The following is a 15,960-nucleotide window of genomic DNA, read 5'->3' as shown; positions in this document are numbered from 1 at the left end:
ATAATACTGAATAGTAGCCTACACAAAATGTAATGATGTAAAAAGGGGCCCTAAAAGTGACCCTGGAAAATGAAAAAAAAAACTGGATTCCAAGAGACTGTCCAACACTATACAAAGTTCAAATTAGTTATTCTAGACTTAGATTTGGAGAAAGTGGTTTTACAACTAAAATGAAACTTAATTCACAACCCTATAACACTTATAAGAGAGTTTCCTGCAATTTAATCCCAAACATTGCTGTCCACACTGATCACTGGGCAAGTAGCCAAATGACTAGGAAGAAGTTCAGGTGTCCTACATATCAAAAGGTCAAGGAAGCTTCTCAATGCATGCTTAGGAATGAGAAAACTGCAGCCTAGGATAAGAAAATAATTGGTAACTTCACCAGGCAGAAGAAACGTTTGTCATGTAACCAAAAGGATTTACACTTACAAGACATGAGGGTTCTAAATGATATGACTCTATAAACAGCTGTCAAAGATATATTTTTTTAATCAGATATTATATTATTGTGCAGTGGTGCTCACTTAGGTTATATCACACAAGATAAACATGAATGAGTGAATGTTTAACCAATTAAATATATATAACTAATTCTAATGTTTTTGCTTCACTTTCCTCTACCTAAAATTTCGTAGGAAACCATGTTAGACACACCTTTCACACGGAGCTTCATATATCTCGTCTTTGCTGAATTGCAAAAGCCCAGGCCCTGATAGCCTCACTCCTAGATTTTACAAATTATGCTAAGATATTTTATCACCTTTTATGCTCCTAGTGTTTAATGCCATCTCTCCATCTTTCCCTGCACAATCCTTAGAGGCACATATTGATGTGTTTCCTAAGCCAGGCAGAGATGCTACTTTATGTGGCAATTTTTGCCCAATTTCTTTAACTAATAAAAAACTTCATATATATATTCCAAAATTACTGCTAGTAGACTAAGCCCATCTTACTATGTTGAGTCCATTTTTGCATCTACCAGGACTTATTTTCTTAGATTGTCCCAATAATAAGAGTTATATAGTAGGTGGTATAGATGCCCGGTTGATATACATAGATCTGATCCTACCTTCTCCCCATAGTGTTGAAAATGTGGAACTGATCAGGGCACTATGACTTATATTTGGAGTTTCTAAGCCCATATTACTTCTCTCTGGAATACAATCCTTCTGCTTCATAATTGATATCATAATTGCTTCATAAATACCCAGAGGAAGACTGGGTAAATATGTGGTGCCTGTGATAGAGCGAGAAGAGGTGATTTTAGTTCCTCTTTAATCTCTGGTCAAATTCTTAAACTCTATCTGACACCCATCCCCCTACTGCCACCCCAAAAAATTGCTTTTTTTATTCACCTAAATCCATGGTCAAGTGATGAATCAATTCCACTTTTTGTACAAGAGGTGGGGTTCTTCTCCAAATGTCCCTATCATTGCTTGTGTGGCATGGACTTTTCCTTTTGGATGTCCACTGATAATGTCATCTCAGGACCCAGAAGAGATGGGCAGACAATTACATCTAGGTGAGGGAATTGGCTGGCACTGGTGCATCTGTAGCGTTTCCAAGGGACTTGCATAGCACCTTTAGTTCAGTTAGCAAAGTAAGAAAATGAAAAACATACAGGACAAGTTGGATATTTTCTTTAGTGATTAGTTTTAACATTCATTGTTTTATTGTCATTTTGGAAATATTTTTACCAAATGCAATGAAAATATCTGGTATGCCGTGTATGCACTTTTAGTTTAAAAAAATACATGAACGCTTTTTTAATACTAGATTAAGGCAACTGATGTTTTACTACACAGAAATTTAACAATAACCCATCTATTATTAAGAAAAATGTATTCTTAATGTAGCACAATTTAAATATAAATTTTTGTGTGTCCTGGGCATTTAACCACTAGAGTGCGCTGTGTTATCACTATTTCTATTTTATTTTTTTATTTTTTTTAGAGCGTCATCTTGATAGCCTATTTTAAGAAAAAATAACAAGAAATAAGTAACAATAGCTTTACATATGCAACACAATCAACAAAATCTTCTTCCTTTTTATTGAAGCTTGTTACTTTTTGTACTATACAATCTGTTTTAATGTCACCCTTTAATGAAAATGAATAGCAAGATACTATTGTAGGTCATTATCTCTGGAAATCCAAATTGCTGGACTGTTATGATGATCCTCATGCTTTAACATTTTAGGGTTGGCTTATTAAAGGGTTAAAAAGTTCTCAGCCTGGTAAGTAGGAGTTCACATTAGATACCCAATCATATTCACAATATCTGGGATATGTTTTTATATCTGGGATATGTTTATTTCCCTAGTAGTTGAACTTGATGGACCTATGTCTTTTTCAACCTAACCTACTATGTAATTATGTATTCAAAAGAATGAATTTGATATTGAATAGGCTCTGTTGGCCTAAATGTACATTTAACTAAACTCACATTTCAAATATTTGCATTTGAATTTATTGTTACTTTCATGTTCCATATGTTCCAAAGCCAAAGAGTAATAAGCATGACAGTCAGGCAGCAACCAATTTCAGTAGGGGTTAACAGCAGCCCCTACATTTCTCACCTGCCATTGCCATTCATTCTTTTTGGAAATCTGGCTTAGTTTAAAGTGTAACAATGTGCAGTAAATCACATATATGATGCAGTCACTAGCATTAACACAGCAGTATTTGTCCTAAAGCCACCCCAACCCCTGGATATTTGTTTTGCCTGTAATCCTGTACATCCTTAATTTTTTCAGTTTTTGTAACAACGCTGATTGACAACGCTGTTTATTTTGCAGTGAAATCACACATACCCTTGCTTCTATCTAGAATTTGATGGGTATTTGGTTTTAAATCAACTTTAGATAAAAAATAAACAAATCCTAATTTTGGCTATTTTATGTAATTTCATGTAATTACAGCAACAGTTTTTTTTTCATTTGGATAAAAAAAAAGTTTAAGCCACATCAATAAAAGCTGACTGTGATATTCATTCCCACCAGATTAATATGGTTTTCCCCAAATTTCAACCCTATATAACTGTAACTTTTGTCCAATGTTCTAATATATTGCATAAAGCACTACACATATAATTGGGAAACTATTCCTTTGGTAGTTATAGGTAACCTACACAGAAAAACTGATAGTATATTTTGAAAATTACCTTAATATAATATTATATGCTTTATGAATGAACGAAACAAATACAAAAAACTACCGTTCTATGCATACATTGTGAAGAAAATGTGCATTGAAAATAATCCCAAAAAGCAAACTAATTTAGATTCATTGCATAGGATTCTCAGCACTGTAAAATTAGGTGTAGACCCCAATTCCCAACCTGCACCTACTTTACAGTTGTGGTCAGGCCTCCAGGTAATAAGAGTTCGTGGTTAAGTAAGTCATTAGAAAACAAGGGCCACTAATGACCTACAAGAAAAGTAGGCCCTGCATATGTGTAACTTGAAATATACCTAATTCAGTCAAAAAAAAAAAACAATGGTGGCATGCAACATTCAGACACTAATTATATTATTCCAGAAGCTCATTTTTTGACTGATTGCCATGAGTTCATGTATTTTATCATGGCTCAGGAGGCAGTATTACTAAACAAAGGTTAATGTACCAGAGCATCAGACTCATAAACAAGACAAATGTAGCATGTTTTCAGGATGACCAGGGTTTTTATAAATTTTGAATGTGTCCATAATATTTATTGATAATATTTATTGTAATACAAGCAATAATGCCAAAAGCAAAAATAAACTCAAGTAAACACCTATTTATTATACAATGCAGTTCAAAATTCTATTTTGTATCCTTCACATGCAGATTTAAAGAAATTATGTTATAAATGTCCTGCACTCCAAATTCACAAAAATTATTTGTAATAAATAATAAATGAAACACAAGAATTTATAATTTTAGTTAACATGTCCTACCACTTATAGCCTGAATATCTTCAGAATAAAATTAGTTCAATAAATCACCAGAAGAGGATTTTTATAGGGGATATTATAGGGGAATTGATGGTTTAAAGATAACCTGTAATGATAGAAATATATGACATGAGTTTGACGCTTCTCCGTCATCTTTCAGAAAAGAAAGCAAATTTGGTGTGAACAGGAGAAATGATCAAGCCCAGGCTCAAACATTTTATTATCTTTTTTTTTTTTTAAGTCATCTGAACACTCTACGTAGGTGTAAATGTATTAACATAACTGTTACATGAAGGAAATAGATGTCTTTGATGTGCAAGTTGTAATTGACAGCCTGGCTTTATAAAGTCTATGAGCTGGTGAATTCATTATTTGAAGTTAAATATTTGTATTTAGTAGCAGGTTCCATAATCATTGTCAAAGATAGTGGTTGCTTTATTGTCAGGTAAGTATATTGACAAAGGTAGAGAGATGACTGCTAGAAGAGTGTTTGGTACTAGAAGATATCATGTTAGAACAGCCTTTACCAAACTTTTAACCCCCAACGAAACCCTAAAATATTTTAAGGGCTAGAAGAACCCCTGCTAAAACCAGTTGATCCAGGGTTAGTGGTAAAGCCTACCTCTCCTTAAAAATGTTAAATGGATCTTTGGTTTGGTGTTGTAGCCCAAATACTATACAGGCACGATCAAATGGTAGGTAAGTGGGCCACAGGTCAAGGAACCTCTGGGGTACAATGGCTGTGTTAGAGGGTCCAGGGGTTTACAAGTGAAGCAACCCATGAGTAAATTACTAAGTGTGTAACTTTGTAAAGCTAGGGACTTATCTCCTCAAGCAATAATATACTAGCACATATTTTTTAGATATAATATACAGTACAAGGAAAAACTTTTTTGGAACGCCGCTAATGTTATTACTGAAATCAATACACATCTTCTTAAAAAGCCACAAACAAGTTGTCAAGAGCTTTGCATTGAGTCCTTCACAGCAAATCTGTTTTTAAACAAAACTAGTACATTGGAAGTCTTTGTAAGTCCAACGTAGCTTGAAGCTAAGGAAAAAAAAATCCTGATGTGTAACAGGTGACAAGTTGGCAATATTGTTCCTGCAAAGTGTTCCTGCTTTTATCTCCTCCCGTCCTCTCCATTCTCCCCTCGTATTAATTGTAAAAGCCATTAACACCATTAGCATGCCTGGTGTGAGTTACATTTCAAAGCATGTTAGCCTAGCCCATATGCCATACACCCTAGCCTTTGCTGCCTCTGCTTTCTTTCACACTCATGCTTCTTTGCTATGATTTTCCCTTGAAAAGCAGCACCAGCTTCCTACAAATAATTGTTGCACTCCATCTGCAAACCGTGAAACATTTTAACACTGGTTACCTGGAATTCTGAGGTTCTGGAACATCTGATTCTGTGCACGGTTTCTTTACCTGTAAAAAGGAAATTGCTGCTAGTTATTATATCTAGCAAATAATTCCATGATTTCACATATACTTAGTTTAGGCAATATTTCCTGCTTACATTTGGTATGCATATTTTATTCTCAGAATTTCATAAACCAGTTTTCTAATGTAATAAATATATATCAATGGAATCACTACAAGAAGTTATGGTATTTCTGAAAATCCCAGACTATCCAAAGGACAAGAACAAAAGACATTCTGGGCCAAGTTCTTCGACTTTGAATAAAACTCTGTTAGCAGTTGGTAGGGAAAAACGATTTTTACTACTTATTTCCTGTCAAAGCTTTCAATAATAAACACCAGATTTAAAGTTAAAGGGCATTAAGGAATATTTGTATTTTCTATCCCCAGACGTCTGAGTATTATGACAAACTGGCTCTAACTGATTTTCAGTGTTATAGATTAACACAAATATAAATATGAGTATAAACAGTAACAATTTAAAAAAAAGTAGTGTACTTTCAAAAATCACACATTTGTTTGCATTACTATTAAAATTGTGATTTTTACACTCTTGCTGTACCTCTTTGAAATTATATTTGGTTGTATGTGGGTGTTAAACACAATCTGAAAATTTTTGGAGGGGGTCTGGTAGGAGCTCATAAATAAATCAGACACAATGGTAGTTAAGGTTTGCTTTTTCTTTTCTATTTTTTTTATAATTCATGCTAACAGGGGCATAAGTAAAAATCACTATTACATAGCAACATTTTTATGGGCCCTAGTCATAAGGAAAGAAAAAATACCATTGAACAAGATCCTAATTATCACAGAACCTGAGCTATATCATCTTTGGGTAAACATAAAAAATGATTTTGACATATTTGACCAAAAAAACATTTGATCTTCACTGCAGGAACACTTGCAAAAGCTGATGTCATCTACAGTTAGAAAGAAATTGCAACATCTAGAACTGCATAGGAAGTATGCCAGAAATAAGCCTTTTCTATTGAAAAAAAACATTGGAGCAAGACCACAGTTGGCCATGGAACATATAAACAAATAAAATACTGGATCAATATGCAGTGGACCGATGATTAAACCAAGATAGAATTGTTTGTCACCAGTAACAACAGACATTTTTGGCAAAAAACAAAGAAAGCATTCTGGGAAAAGAACCTCATACCAACTTTGAATCATGGTAATGTCATGTTACAATGTTATGGTTTGGAGTCATTTTGATGCTTCAGGGTCTGGGTAGTCATTAAGTCAACAATTATTTTTGCATTACATTGATGAGAATATAGGGCTAAGTTCAAATTCTAAGGTTGAAGTCAAATGGATATTTCACTAATATGGAAATACCACTTCTCCAGCACCAATTGCTTAGTCAAAACAGCAAACTAGCCCACAAACATATTGAACCTGAAGATAGTTTGCATAGAGGAATGGTGACAAATTTAATTATAACTACCTATTTTATTCAAGTCACTATCAGACACAGGTGGGAGGTTATGCAAAATGTCTGTGAGAAGTAATTTCTGCTAAAGGGGGCAATACCAACTTATTGAGCAAAAGGGGAACTTATTTTTCCACTGTATACCATGGATGTACTTGTTAACTAAAAGACTGAAAAGACATATCTGTTTTTTGTGATTTTATTTAATATTACAGTTTTAATATGTAAACCCGGTTTCAAGAGCTAATTTTTGTTTGTTTAAATATGTAAAAAAGTCATTAGCAGTGTAAGTAGTGTCTATGCAGACAGTAGGACATAAGGACAGGTATGGAAAACACATAGATGTACATGAAGACAGCCACCTGTTAGTAAGATCACTAATGTTTGAGGTCTGTTGAGCTAGTGATTTTCAACTTGTCAAACAATCTGCAAAACTATGCTTTCTTAGTATGCTATTTTCTGCCGTTTTAACTAGTGTGCTGCTCTGTCCATGGTCTAATAATTTTTAACTGCCCCTATTTCATAGTAACTTAACCATAAGTGGTGGTACTGTGATGGCTCCTTGTAGGGAAACATTTAAGCAAAAATTGGTGCAAAAATATTTTTTTTTGCCTGAAAGAAGGCTATTATATTAGAAATACCTGCAAACTTTCCAACAAGCCATTCACATTCTGATTACCATATGGAGACAAACTTTTTACTGCCATCCTCATTTATTTCCCTTCACCTTCCATCCTCATTGGTACAAGCCACAGTGGTTCTCAGACTTCCTTATTCTATTCAACCTGAGATTACAATTGCTGCCTAGGTAGATGATGGTATAGTTAGGTCTATAGGTCTCTTTTTATTCTGCCAGCTTATTCTGTCAGGGGGAGTATTAAACAGGTAGGTTAGAAAACCTGATAATATAGGATTTCAGCAGGAACACATGAGTTTACAAAATATTTAAACGGACCTACCATTGAGAAATTATGTAAACTGCCATTGCTGCGCTTATTCTGTGTGGTGAGCTGATCTCCTGAGCCAGATATTATTCTAGGTCAGTATTTGGCATGTATTAAAGGTAGAGGATAAGAACACTGATCAGGTAAGACATTTTATTAGAACCAGGACAGATATGGCAGCTAATGTAACTTTAGTGTGAAAGATCCACTAGTAAAGCACCCTTATAGGGCAGTTGTCCCATTTTAGGTGTGTAAAAGTCAGACTATTATGGGAGATCTTTGGTGACTTTCCAAACATGGAATGGATTACTTTACTTACTGGATCACCCAAATAATCCTGATTTTATCCAGTCTTGGAGAGGTTTAATAGATCAGGACCACTAGAGAGCCATCCTGCCTGTTGAACTCACAAAAGGATGACATCAATTCTCTCCTTAGCCTCCATCACATCAACACATTGAACTCCACTGCCAGCTTCAGCTGAAGCAGCAATAGTTGTATTATTATTATAACCAGGAAACAGGGGGAGAGGATTAGTTTAGGAACACTGTAATATTTTCATAAATGTCTTTTTAAGGTTATTTGATATAAAATGTTAAATCAGTTTAGATTCTCAAACTGATTGGATGGAGAGTGTGCTGGTGAAAGGTTGCATTGTTCTACAAGTGTTTTTTCTATAAATTGAAGTAGTTGCTATTTTTTGTTTATTTAGTACAGACCTTACATTATTACCTTTAAAATTATTCAGTGAAAATCTGAGCTTCCGGTATGTTGTTGTACCATAAAATAAATAGCACTATGTCCAGGTGAGAATGATAACCGTGTATTCATATATACTACATATTTGTTCCAAGAACTTGGAAATTTTGGAGATTGACATGTGTCATGGCATGGTAATGTGGCTTCTCTGTTTTAATCCTAAAAAAGGCCTTTTTTCTGACTGTCTGGAAAGGGGTGCTGGGGAATGTTTGATTTGTTCTGTGTATTGGCCTCTCGTGCAATTTTAATCTTTTTAATTTTATATTTATTTTAGTGATTGCCATCTTTGCTTTGTCAAATGATGATGATTTGAGATGACTGGGTGGGCTACAGAACAGTAAAGAGAAGACAGAGGGAAGCTCCGAGGGGAAAGGTCAATTGTCCTTCTGGCCTCCATGTGGTCTGCGTGGTATTTAGTAGATTTCAGAAAATTGTCTCATAACCCCATAAATGCTTCAATTACTTTGTATTCATAGTATGGCTAGCCATTTTACATTGTATCTGCTGCTAGCACAAATCATTTGTATACTGTACAAACACATGCATATGTCTGAAAAATGTTGAACCTGTCTTTGCCCATGCAATGAAAAGTATTGTGTACATTAATTCCCTACTCCCCAGCAACACATATTAGAGTAAATATGTGCTGGTAGAGAATAGGGCATAAAAGTGAACCTGTCTCTAAGCAAAGCATTTTGAAGGATTGAATCTAACATCATCTGACACTGCCGGACCCATCACCAAACAAAATTACTGTCACATGGAGTAAGACACATGCTCCTTCATATCAATGAGTCATATATTTGCTTAATTCCAGGTGCCTTAACAGCAGGTGCTGCTGAAACAGGGGCAATAAGCCAATTGTTAAGCCCAGGTTTCCATCAAATATTTTGTCTAGTTTTCGCCACATGCCAGATATATGTGTTTCTATGGAACTTATGTAAAATCAGTCTACATTAAAATTAAAGTATACATTTTTTAGTATTAACCTTAAAGTACTTAATGATCTCTTACTATGTCCAAAAATTTATAACCCATCTTAATCTTTGTGCACTTAATGAACTGTGCAATCCATTGCTGACTTTTCCCAGCGGGCATATCACTGCTGCAATGTGCTTGGAATTTTGAATAATTTATGATATTTCGAAAAATCTTTAATTGTTAAAATGAAATGAGCTTAACCTCTAACAGCTTTCTGCTGGCACAGTACAATGTCTTACTCATCTTTACTACACTAAAATGATTTAATGTATATAGTTCAGGAATTAAGATATTTAAAATGATTTATAATTCAAAAAGGGCATGCACAGTCACTGCGAATCCAGATCAAATAAAAGCAGGATTGCTGTCCATGAACATTATCCAATACAGTTTTTGGGTTTCTTTATGTCTAATTTTATTTCTTTATGTCTAAATAAATTTATGGCTGAACTGCAGGCGGGTATAATAAACAAACCTAAATTCAGTCATGCATTTTAGTGAAAATGTATCCTGTAGGTCTTAAAATGCCGAATAAATACCCCAGTCTGGCTCTGTATTAGCTTTCATAACACTCTTATACATTAGGATAATTGCTTAGGCATGTGGGCCAATGGAGAGAAGGCTAATTATAAGGAGAAGAGAAAGTAATGAAAAAGTTGAACTCATCAATGTTCAGATTCTCTTTACTATCTTTAATATCCAATTAATAGGCTAGGGAAGGGTTAGTGACCAAGTCAAACTGCTTAGCAAAAATTAAGTTTACTGAAATTGCATTGTACTTGGATGGAGGCTGTATAAATCTCAGAACTGGATAAAGTTTATCATGAAAAAAGTGTTGCACCTCTTTTTTCTGTCCATCAAATTCACAAGACATCATATCAATAAGGTATTCATTTTTGACTAGTTCAGGAATGGCACAGTACTTACCAGCTTTAGCAGTTTTAGATACTTTGGAATCAGACACCTGCAACAAGTGGGATGGAGTCTGCCCACAGGTAATAATTGCTAGTTTGCCCAGACCTTATCTACACATTAGAACATGCATACAAATCTAATGGACAGAGAGCCAGAGCAGATGAAAGTATGCTGGCTCGCAGACAAAAGACAGTGAGTACTGTACAGGACGCCGTCCTGGTATTTTTGGTGCTCTAACCTAGTGATTCTCATAAGAATTCACTTGCTGTCCTAGGGTGACAAATCTTTATCATTGTATTGTATGTATAAAAGCACAGAGTTGTCAACCTCAATCACCTATTCATATGCAAGGCCATATCTTGGTATTTGTGTCCCCTCTCCATGACTGGGTATTCTAACAGATAAAACAAACGCACTTTCATTCCTTACACCATATAAATTTTCCTTTGCAGTTGGACCAGTAACAAAAATAGTAATATATAAAACTGTGCATGTTAAACAAAAAATATGTTATTTATTCTAATGAATCAATGCAAAAAATAGTATAAAAATACATTTCTGATTTCTTTACTAAAATAGAAACCATTCTTCTTTGTTCTTGGATGTCAGAACACAGATATAAAAGCCACATCAGTCACAATATTATCAATACAGGTTGCCTACAAATGCCATAGCCCGCAATAGGACCACTCATCACAACACTGACACTTCAAAAGACAATATACCCCACAGGCACAAATTAGATCCCATTTGTGTTAAGCAAAGTGAGCAGTCCACTAACATGATTCAGTAGAAAGACTTCACTTAACAAACAACTCCATCAGTATAATATTTATTTTTTAATGGAAGAAATCTATTTCCATCAGGTTGTTGCAGCTAAAATATACTAAGCCATAAAATCTGTTTTTATATGTAAGTGCTCTAAAATAATGCCAATCATGCAGGGAAAGGCGTGTGGAAGAAAGCTAACACCATGTAATGTAATATTAGTTTTTCATTGTATAGCAAAGTATTTTATTGAGGCATTTTGATTTACTAGCCATGGATCTTATCTTTCACAGCTAGCCACACAGGCTCCTGGTATTAATAGAGCTTTCTTAACCCTTTTTAGGATCTGGAGGGGGTACTGCCAAACTAAGCCTGACACAGACCTGGAAATACTTCTGTGCTGAAAATAAATAAATACCGCAGTACAGGCATTCTGATTTTGTCTCCTTCTTCCATGGTATAGTGGAAGTGAGAAATTATATCATTTTTACATACTGACTTTACTGCCATATAGCTTTAATAACTTTATAATTGTGGGATATAGATAGTTGAATGTATAGCAAGCAACAGTCTATTAACTGAGAAACAAGGGAACGCACCAAAAATGTATAACTACTCTGCTTGAAACAATACAAATACTAAATACAGATTTGTTTTTTTAATTGAGATATAAACCAATAAAATGTTATCACTGTTACAGATAAAAAATGAGCACAATTCGGACTAAATACATTTTTTGTATTGTAGTTTTACACCACACCAAGTTACTTTTTGAAGTAATATTTTATAGGAAAATACATATATTTTTGTTAAATTAAGAAATTCCAATAGTTTAACAGTTAATATTAGTAAGTAAAGGCAAACCATTTGTCTAGCAATTTCAAGTCAAAATCTAAAACAAACTGGTAACTGTTCACAGACTATGCATGTTCACATAAAGGGATTTTTAGTGGAAAGATAAGCAAAAGCTTACTTTTAGGAAACTAGCAGTGCACGAAGCACAAAAAAGTAGCATGTAACAGAATCCTGCTCCCTGCTGTGCATCAGACCCTGCAAACCAAACTGAACACTTCATTGGCTCTAATAATTCATTCCTGAGCGGTACAACATATCCAAAGCTAAATCAATATACATCAATTATATTATAAATATATTACTCCAATCTACGTGCATATAAGGTCCTAAGGGACACAACAAAATTTCCATAAGGTGCTCATAGTGCATGGCAAGAAATGCACTTTCTATATACTTTATTTGTTTAAATGCTTCAACAGCAAGGATAATGCAACTCCATATTATTTGTTCATAGCACTTGTTACATATTAGAATGCAATCCTCAACACTAAAGATCTAAAAAAAATTCTAACCTAATAAAGGTATATCAATCACTTTTATGTCCTTAAAAAGCATATTGCAAATAACTTGTATCTCATTCTACATAAAAAAAAGAAACATGCAAAGCAAATATTCTTTTTAACTCACTCATGTTTGGCCATGTACTTCTACAATATATCAAATTTTATGCACAGCATCAATTTAGTAATACCATACTAGCTGTTAAAAAGCGAACTTACCTTTTAAATGCCTAGGAAAATTCCCAAAATTTATGAGCAGAAAAAAAATCAGTCAACAAGAAAAGCTCATGTCCGGTAAGCCATTAGGAAAACACAATCCAAGTGAGCGGTGGGAGTAATGAAGAAGGTGCTGGATTTCAGTATCACAAGGTTCTGCGTTCGCTGTCAGTATTGTCCTGAATCGAAGAGCACTAAGACACTTTGTCCTGCCTTGAATTGTCACTGTGCTGCCAGCTCCCAGCAGTTATTTAAGTTAACTCAAAAAGTGACCTGGATAGTAAACAGGTTCTGCTCAAACCAATGGCTTTCCACACCTTTCTGTTTATAGTAAGATGACTTGCACTCAGAGGTCACTACCATCAACAGTTCCTGTCTTTCAATGGGCGTCCAGTGTGCTGTACATATCCTAGGGCTCTTTTTTATCAAGCCACCTTCCTGAGACTCTGCTCACCGGCTGTCACAATGACACATCTGCTCCTTATTGTTATAGTTCCTTCCAACTTGTGACTCAGATCTGTGTTATGTTATTAAGCTACATGAATATAAGGCTTTACTATGAGCTTTTCTATTACAAGCAACAGCAAAAGTAGGCTTTCAAAATGTCCAAGCAGCGTTGTTAAAACAACTAACAGCAGTGCAGAAAGAAAAGAAAAAGTAATTTTAATAAAAATAAAAACAGAAAATCAACAAGCATCTTGAATAGTGACAAGGTTTAATACATATTTCTTAAAAACTTGTTTTTTAATGTACATACACAACTAAACTTATTTAATAGGACAACACACATGGCAAGTTTCCCTATTCATTTATCAATTTGGATTATTTTGTATAAACTGAAATATATCTAGTTGTTATGGAATAGTTATCTTTGTAATATCTTAGTATCTAAACTACATTTTGCCTTAACGAACAAACTGTGCAAAATGTTCCTCTAAATAATATAAAACAAAATCCATTACACAACACCATAATTTTATATCCAAGTGACAAATTGTCACTGTCAACAGACAGGACTGGTTTTGTTTGTGATATAATATGTCTGTTTACTACACAATGTTACTTGTATTATTGTACTGTAGCGTTTACATAAACACCTTTAAGCAATGCAGCAATATATACCTTTCTAGTTTCAGTATTCATAATCAATTTACAGAAATATATGCTTTCTTCTGTATAGCATTTTTATAATGCTCAATATGTTGAAGATGACAAATACATTAAACGCAAGTTTTTTAAAAGCCACAAGCAAGATACCCCATCAACACTATATCATGAAACAAAATACCGAGGTAACAAATAAATGTTTATAAATCTTCTGTTATGAAGAAAGTACCTCTAATAAAAAAGTTAATATATATTAATCTATAGAAATTAATATTTGCAAACATGTTTTTTCTGCTTACAATAAAGCTATCCTTGCTCTTCCATGATAGGATTCTCATCCATCCTTCTTACAATATCCACCAACCATATGAAATATGGATGTCCGCTGTTGGTAACCAGATAGCTATTATATCTTTAGGTTTTGCTGTGACAGGGAGAGGAGACAGGAGACTGAAGATATGTCAAAGAGCACAGGAGGCCCAGTGCTGATTCAGAAGCCACCCAGGCTGAGTAATTAACCCATCATCTCCCTTCTACCCACAACACACTAAATTTGATGTTCTTTTGCTTGCCTATGAGCATGTGCTCATCTATTACGGTATTCTATGATCATTAGGCATTTTATGAGTAATAAAACCAATAAGGTACAGTTCTTTAAAACAAAGGGTAAATATATGTATTTCCAAATTAAATGCTTGAAAGATAAATGATGAATAGGTTTTTTTTTTAAATAAAGGTGTATTAAGGTTATCCCTATCAGGCTATTTATCATAATGAGATCAATATAAGAGAGTAGTTTGGCCATGATGATTATACAGGGTTAAATAAACCTGTAGGTGGATCCCAGGATAGCTCCAAATCAGTTTGGCAGCAAAGACCATATCCATTTTCATACTCATCACGATGGGAAGTACAATGGAGCTGTAATCCTATCAGCATAACATATGACTAACTTAGCTTGTCAGCAGTTGGGTAACACACATTTCATTTTCAGGCTTTGTTGCTGCTATGATAATTGTTAGCCTGGGTTTACTAAAAAATTGTAGCTTCATAAATTAGGTATTCAGGTATCTATTCACCCTTACACATTGGCAGTGAGACAGTGAGGTTACCTGTGCCCCCTGCAAAACTATGCAGCCATCCATTATTTGTTATTTTAAACTTTCATTTATGATTGTAATAATTTATTCATTTAAAATCAGTAGAGTTGTGCAAAAAAGGCAGCATTTCTCATGGTTATTGGCTACAATTAGTTTTTTCACAATAAGAAAAAATATTTTCATTCAGTTCATTATCATTTATAAATGTGCTTATAAACATTCAGAATTTGTAAGTTTGTTTATGGCCAGTACAACTGTATAACCGATAACCGTGGCAGTTGCTGCAAACTTTGTATGCATACAAGCTCTAGTGATGGCCCTGTAAACTGGCTTACTTGTGACATTTTCCTGATTGTAAAAAAGTATACTTTAAAAACGAATTCTCCTGGAAATCTGAAAGAAAAACCATGCCTGTGATCACAATTGGCATTATATAAATCCTGTTTATTATTGATAATAATAATGATGATAATAATATAAGCATTCCCAGAAAATAAAAGGCAAAAACTTAAGGGTAAAAAAAACTAAAAATGAAAGGTTAAAATAGTTTCAAGGATAACTTTCTTTACTTGATGTTCCCCTTTATTCCCATTTTACTATTCCCCTCCCTTGCAATCTATATCTATATGTAACAATTTGTATAACACATACCAAATGTGTGTAACATTATGTAAAACATACTGAACATACAAAATAATACAACAATTTGCATGCACATTTTCTAACTTGCATAAATTGCTCATTGTACAATCCTGGCATAGCTAGCTACATGCACAGAAATTGCTTCATTCCGGTCTGGCCAATTAGGAAGGCCAAAGATCTTGAACCTGGAAGAGATCAGAAGATGCCAGCCTTGGTACTCCTGTGTCTAAAAGCCTCCTGGCTGTGTATTAGCTTTGTGAGATCATCTAAGGCTTCCACTGGGTGCTCATTTCCCTAAATTTGGAGGGACATTTGGTGATGTCAATACTGTACTTCTCATAATTCTTCTTGACAAAATAGGACCTACAG

At 34.3% G+C, this 15,960-nt stretch overlaps 1 protein-coding gene across 1 annotated transcript in view; it reads right to left on the bottom strand.

Moving 5' to 3' along the window:
- EYA4 (EYA transcriptional coactivator and phosphatase 4) overlaps positions 1 to 15,960 on the bottom strand; it is a 101,506-nt gene that overhangs the window by 44,944 nt on the left and 40,602 nt on the right. The window contains exon 3 of the mRNA XM_072410224.1: positions 5,323 to 5,372. Within this exon, the coding sequence (XP_072266325.1) occupies positions 5,323 to 5,372 (50 nt within the window). The remainder of the gene's footprint in view (positions 1 to 5,322; positions 5,373 to 15,960) is intronic.

This window comes from Pyxicephalus adspersus, chromosome 4, assembly GCF_032062135.1.
Source record: "Pyxicephalus adspersus chromosome 4, UCB_Pads_2.0, whole genome shotgun sequence".
Taxonomy (NCBI): Eukaryota; Metazoa; Chordata; class Amphibia; order Anura; family Pyxicephalidae; genus Pyxicephalus; species Pyxicephalus adspersus.
The sequence above is the reverse complement of the archived record's forward strand: the minus strand, read 5'-3'. Positions and strand labels throughout refer to the sequence as shown.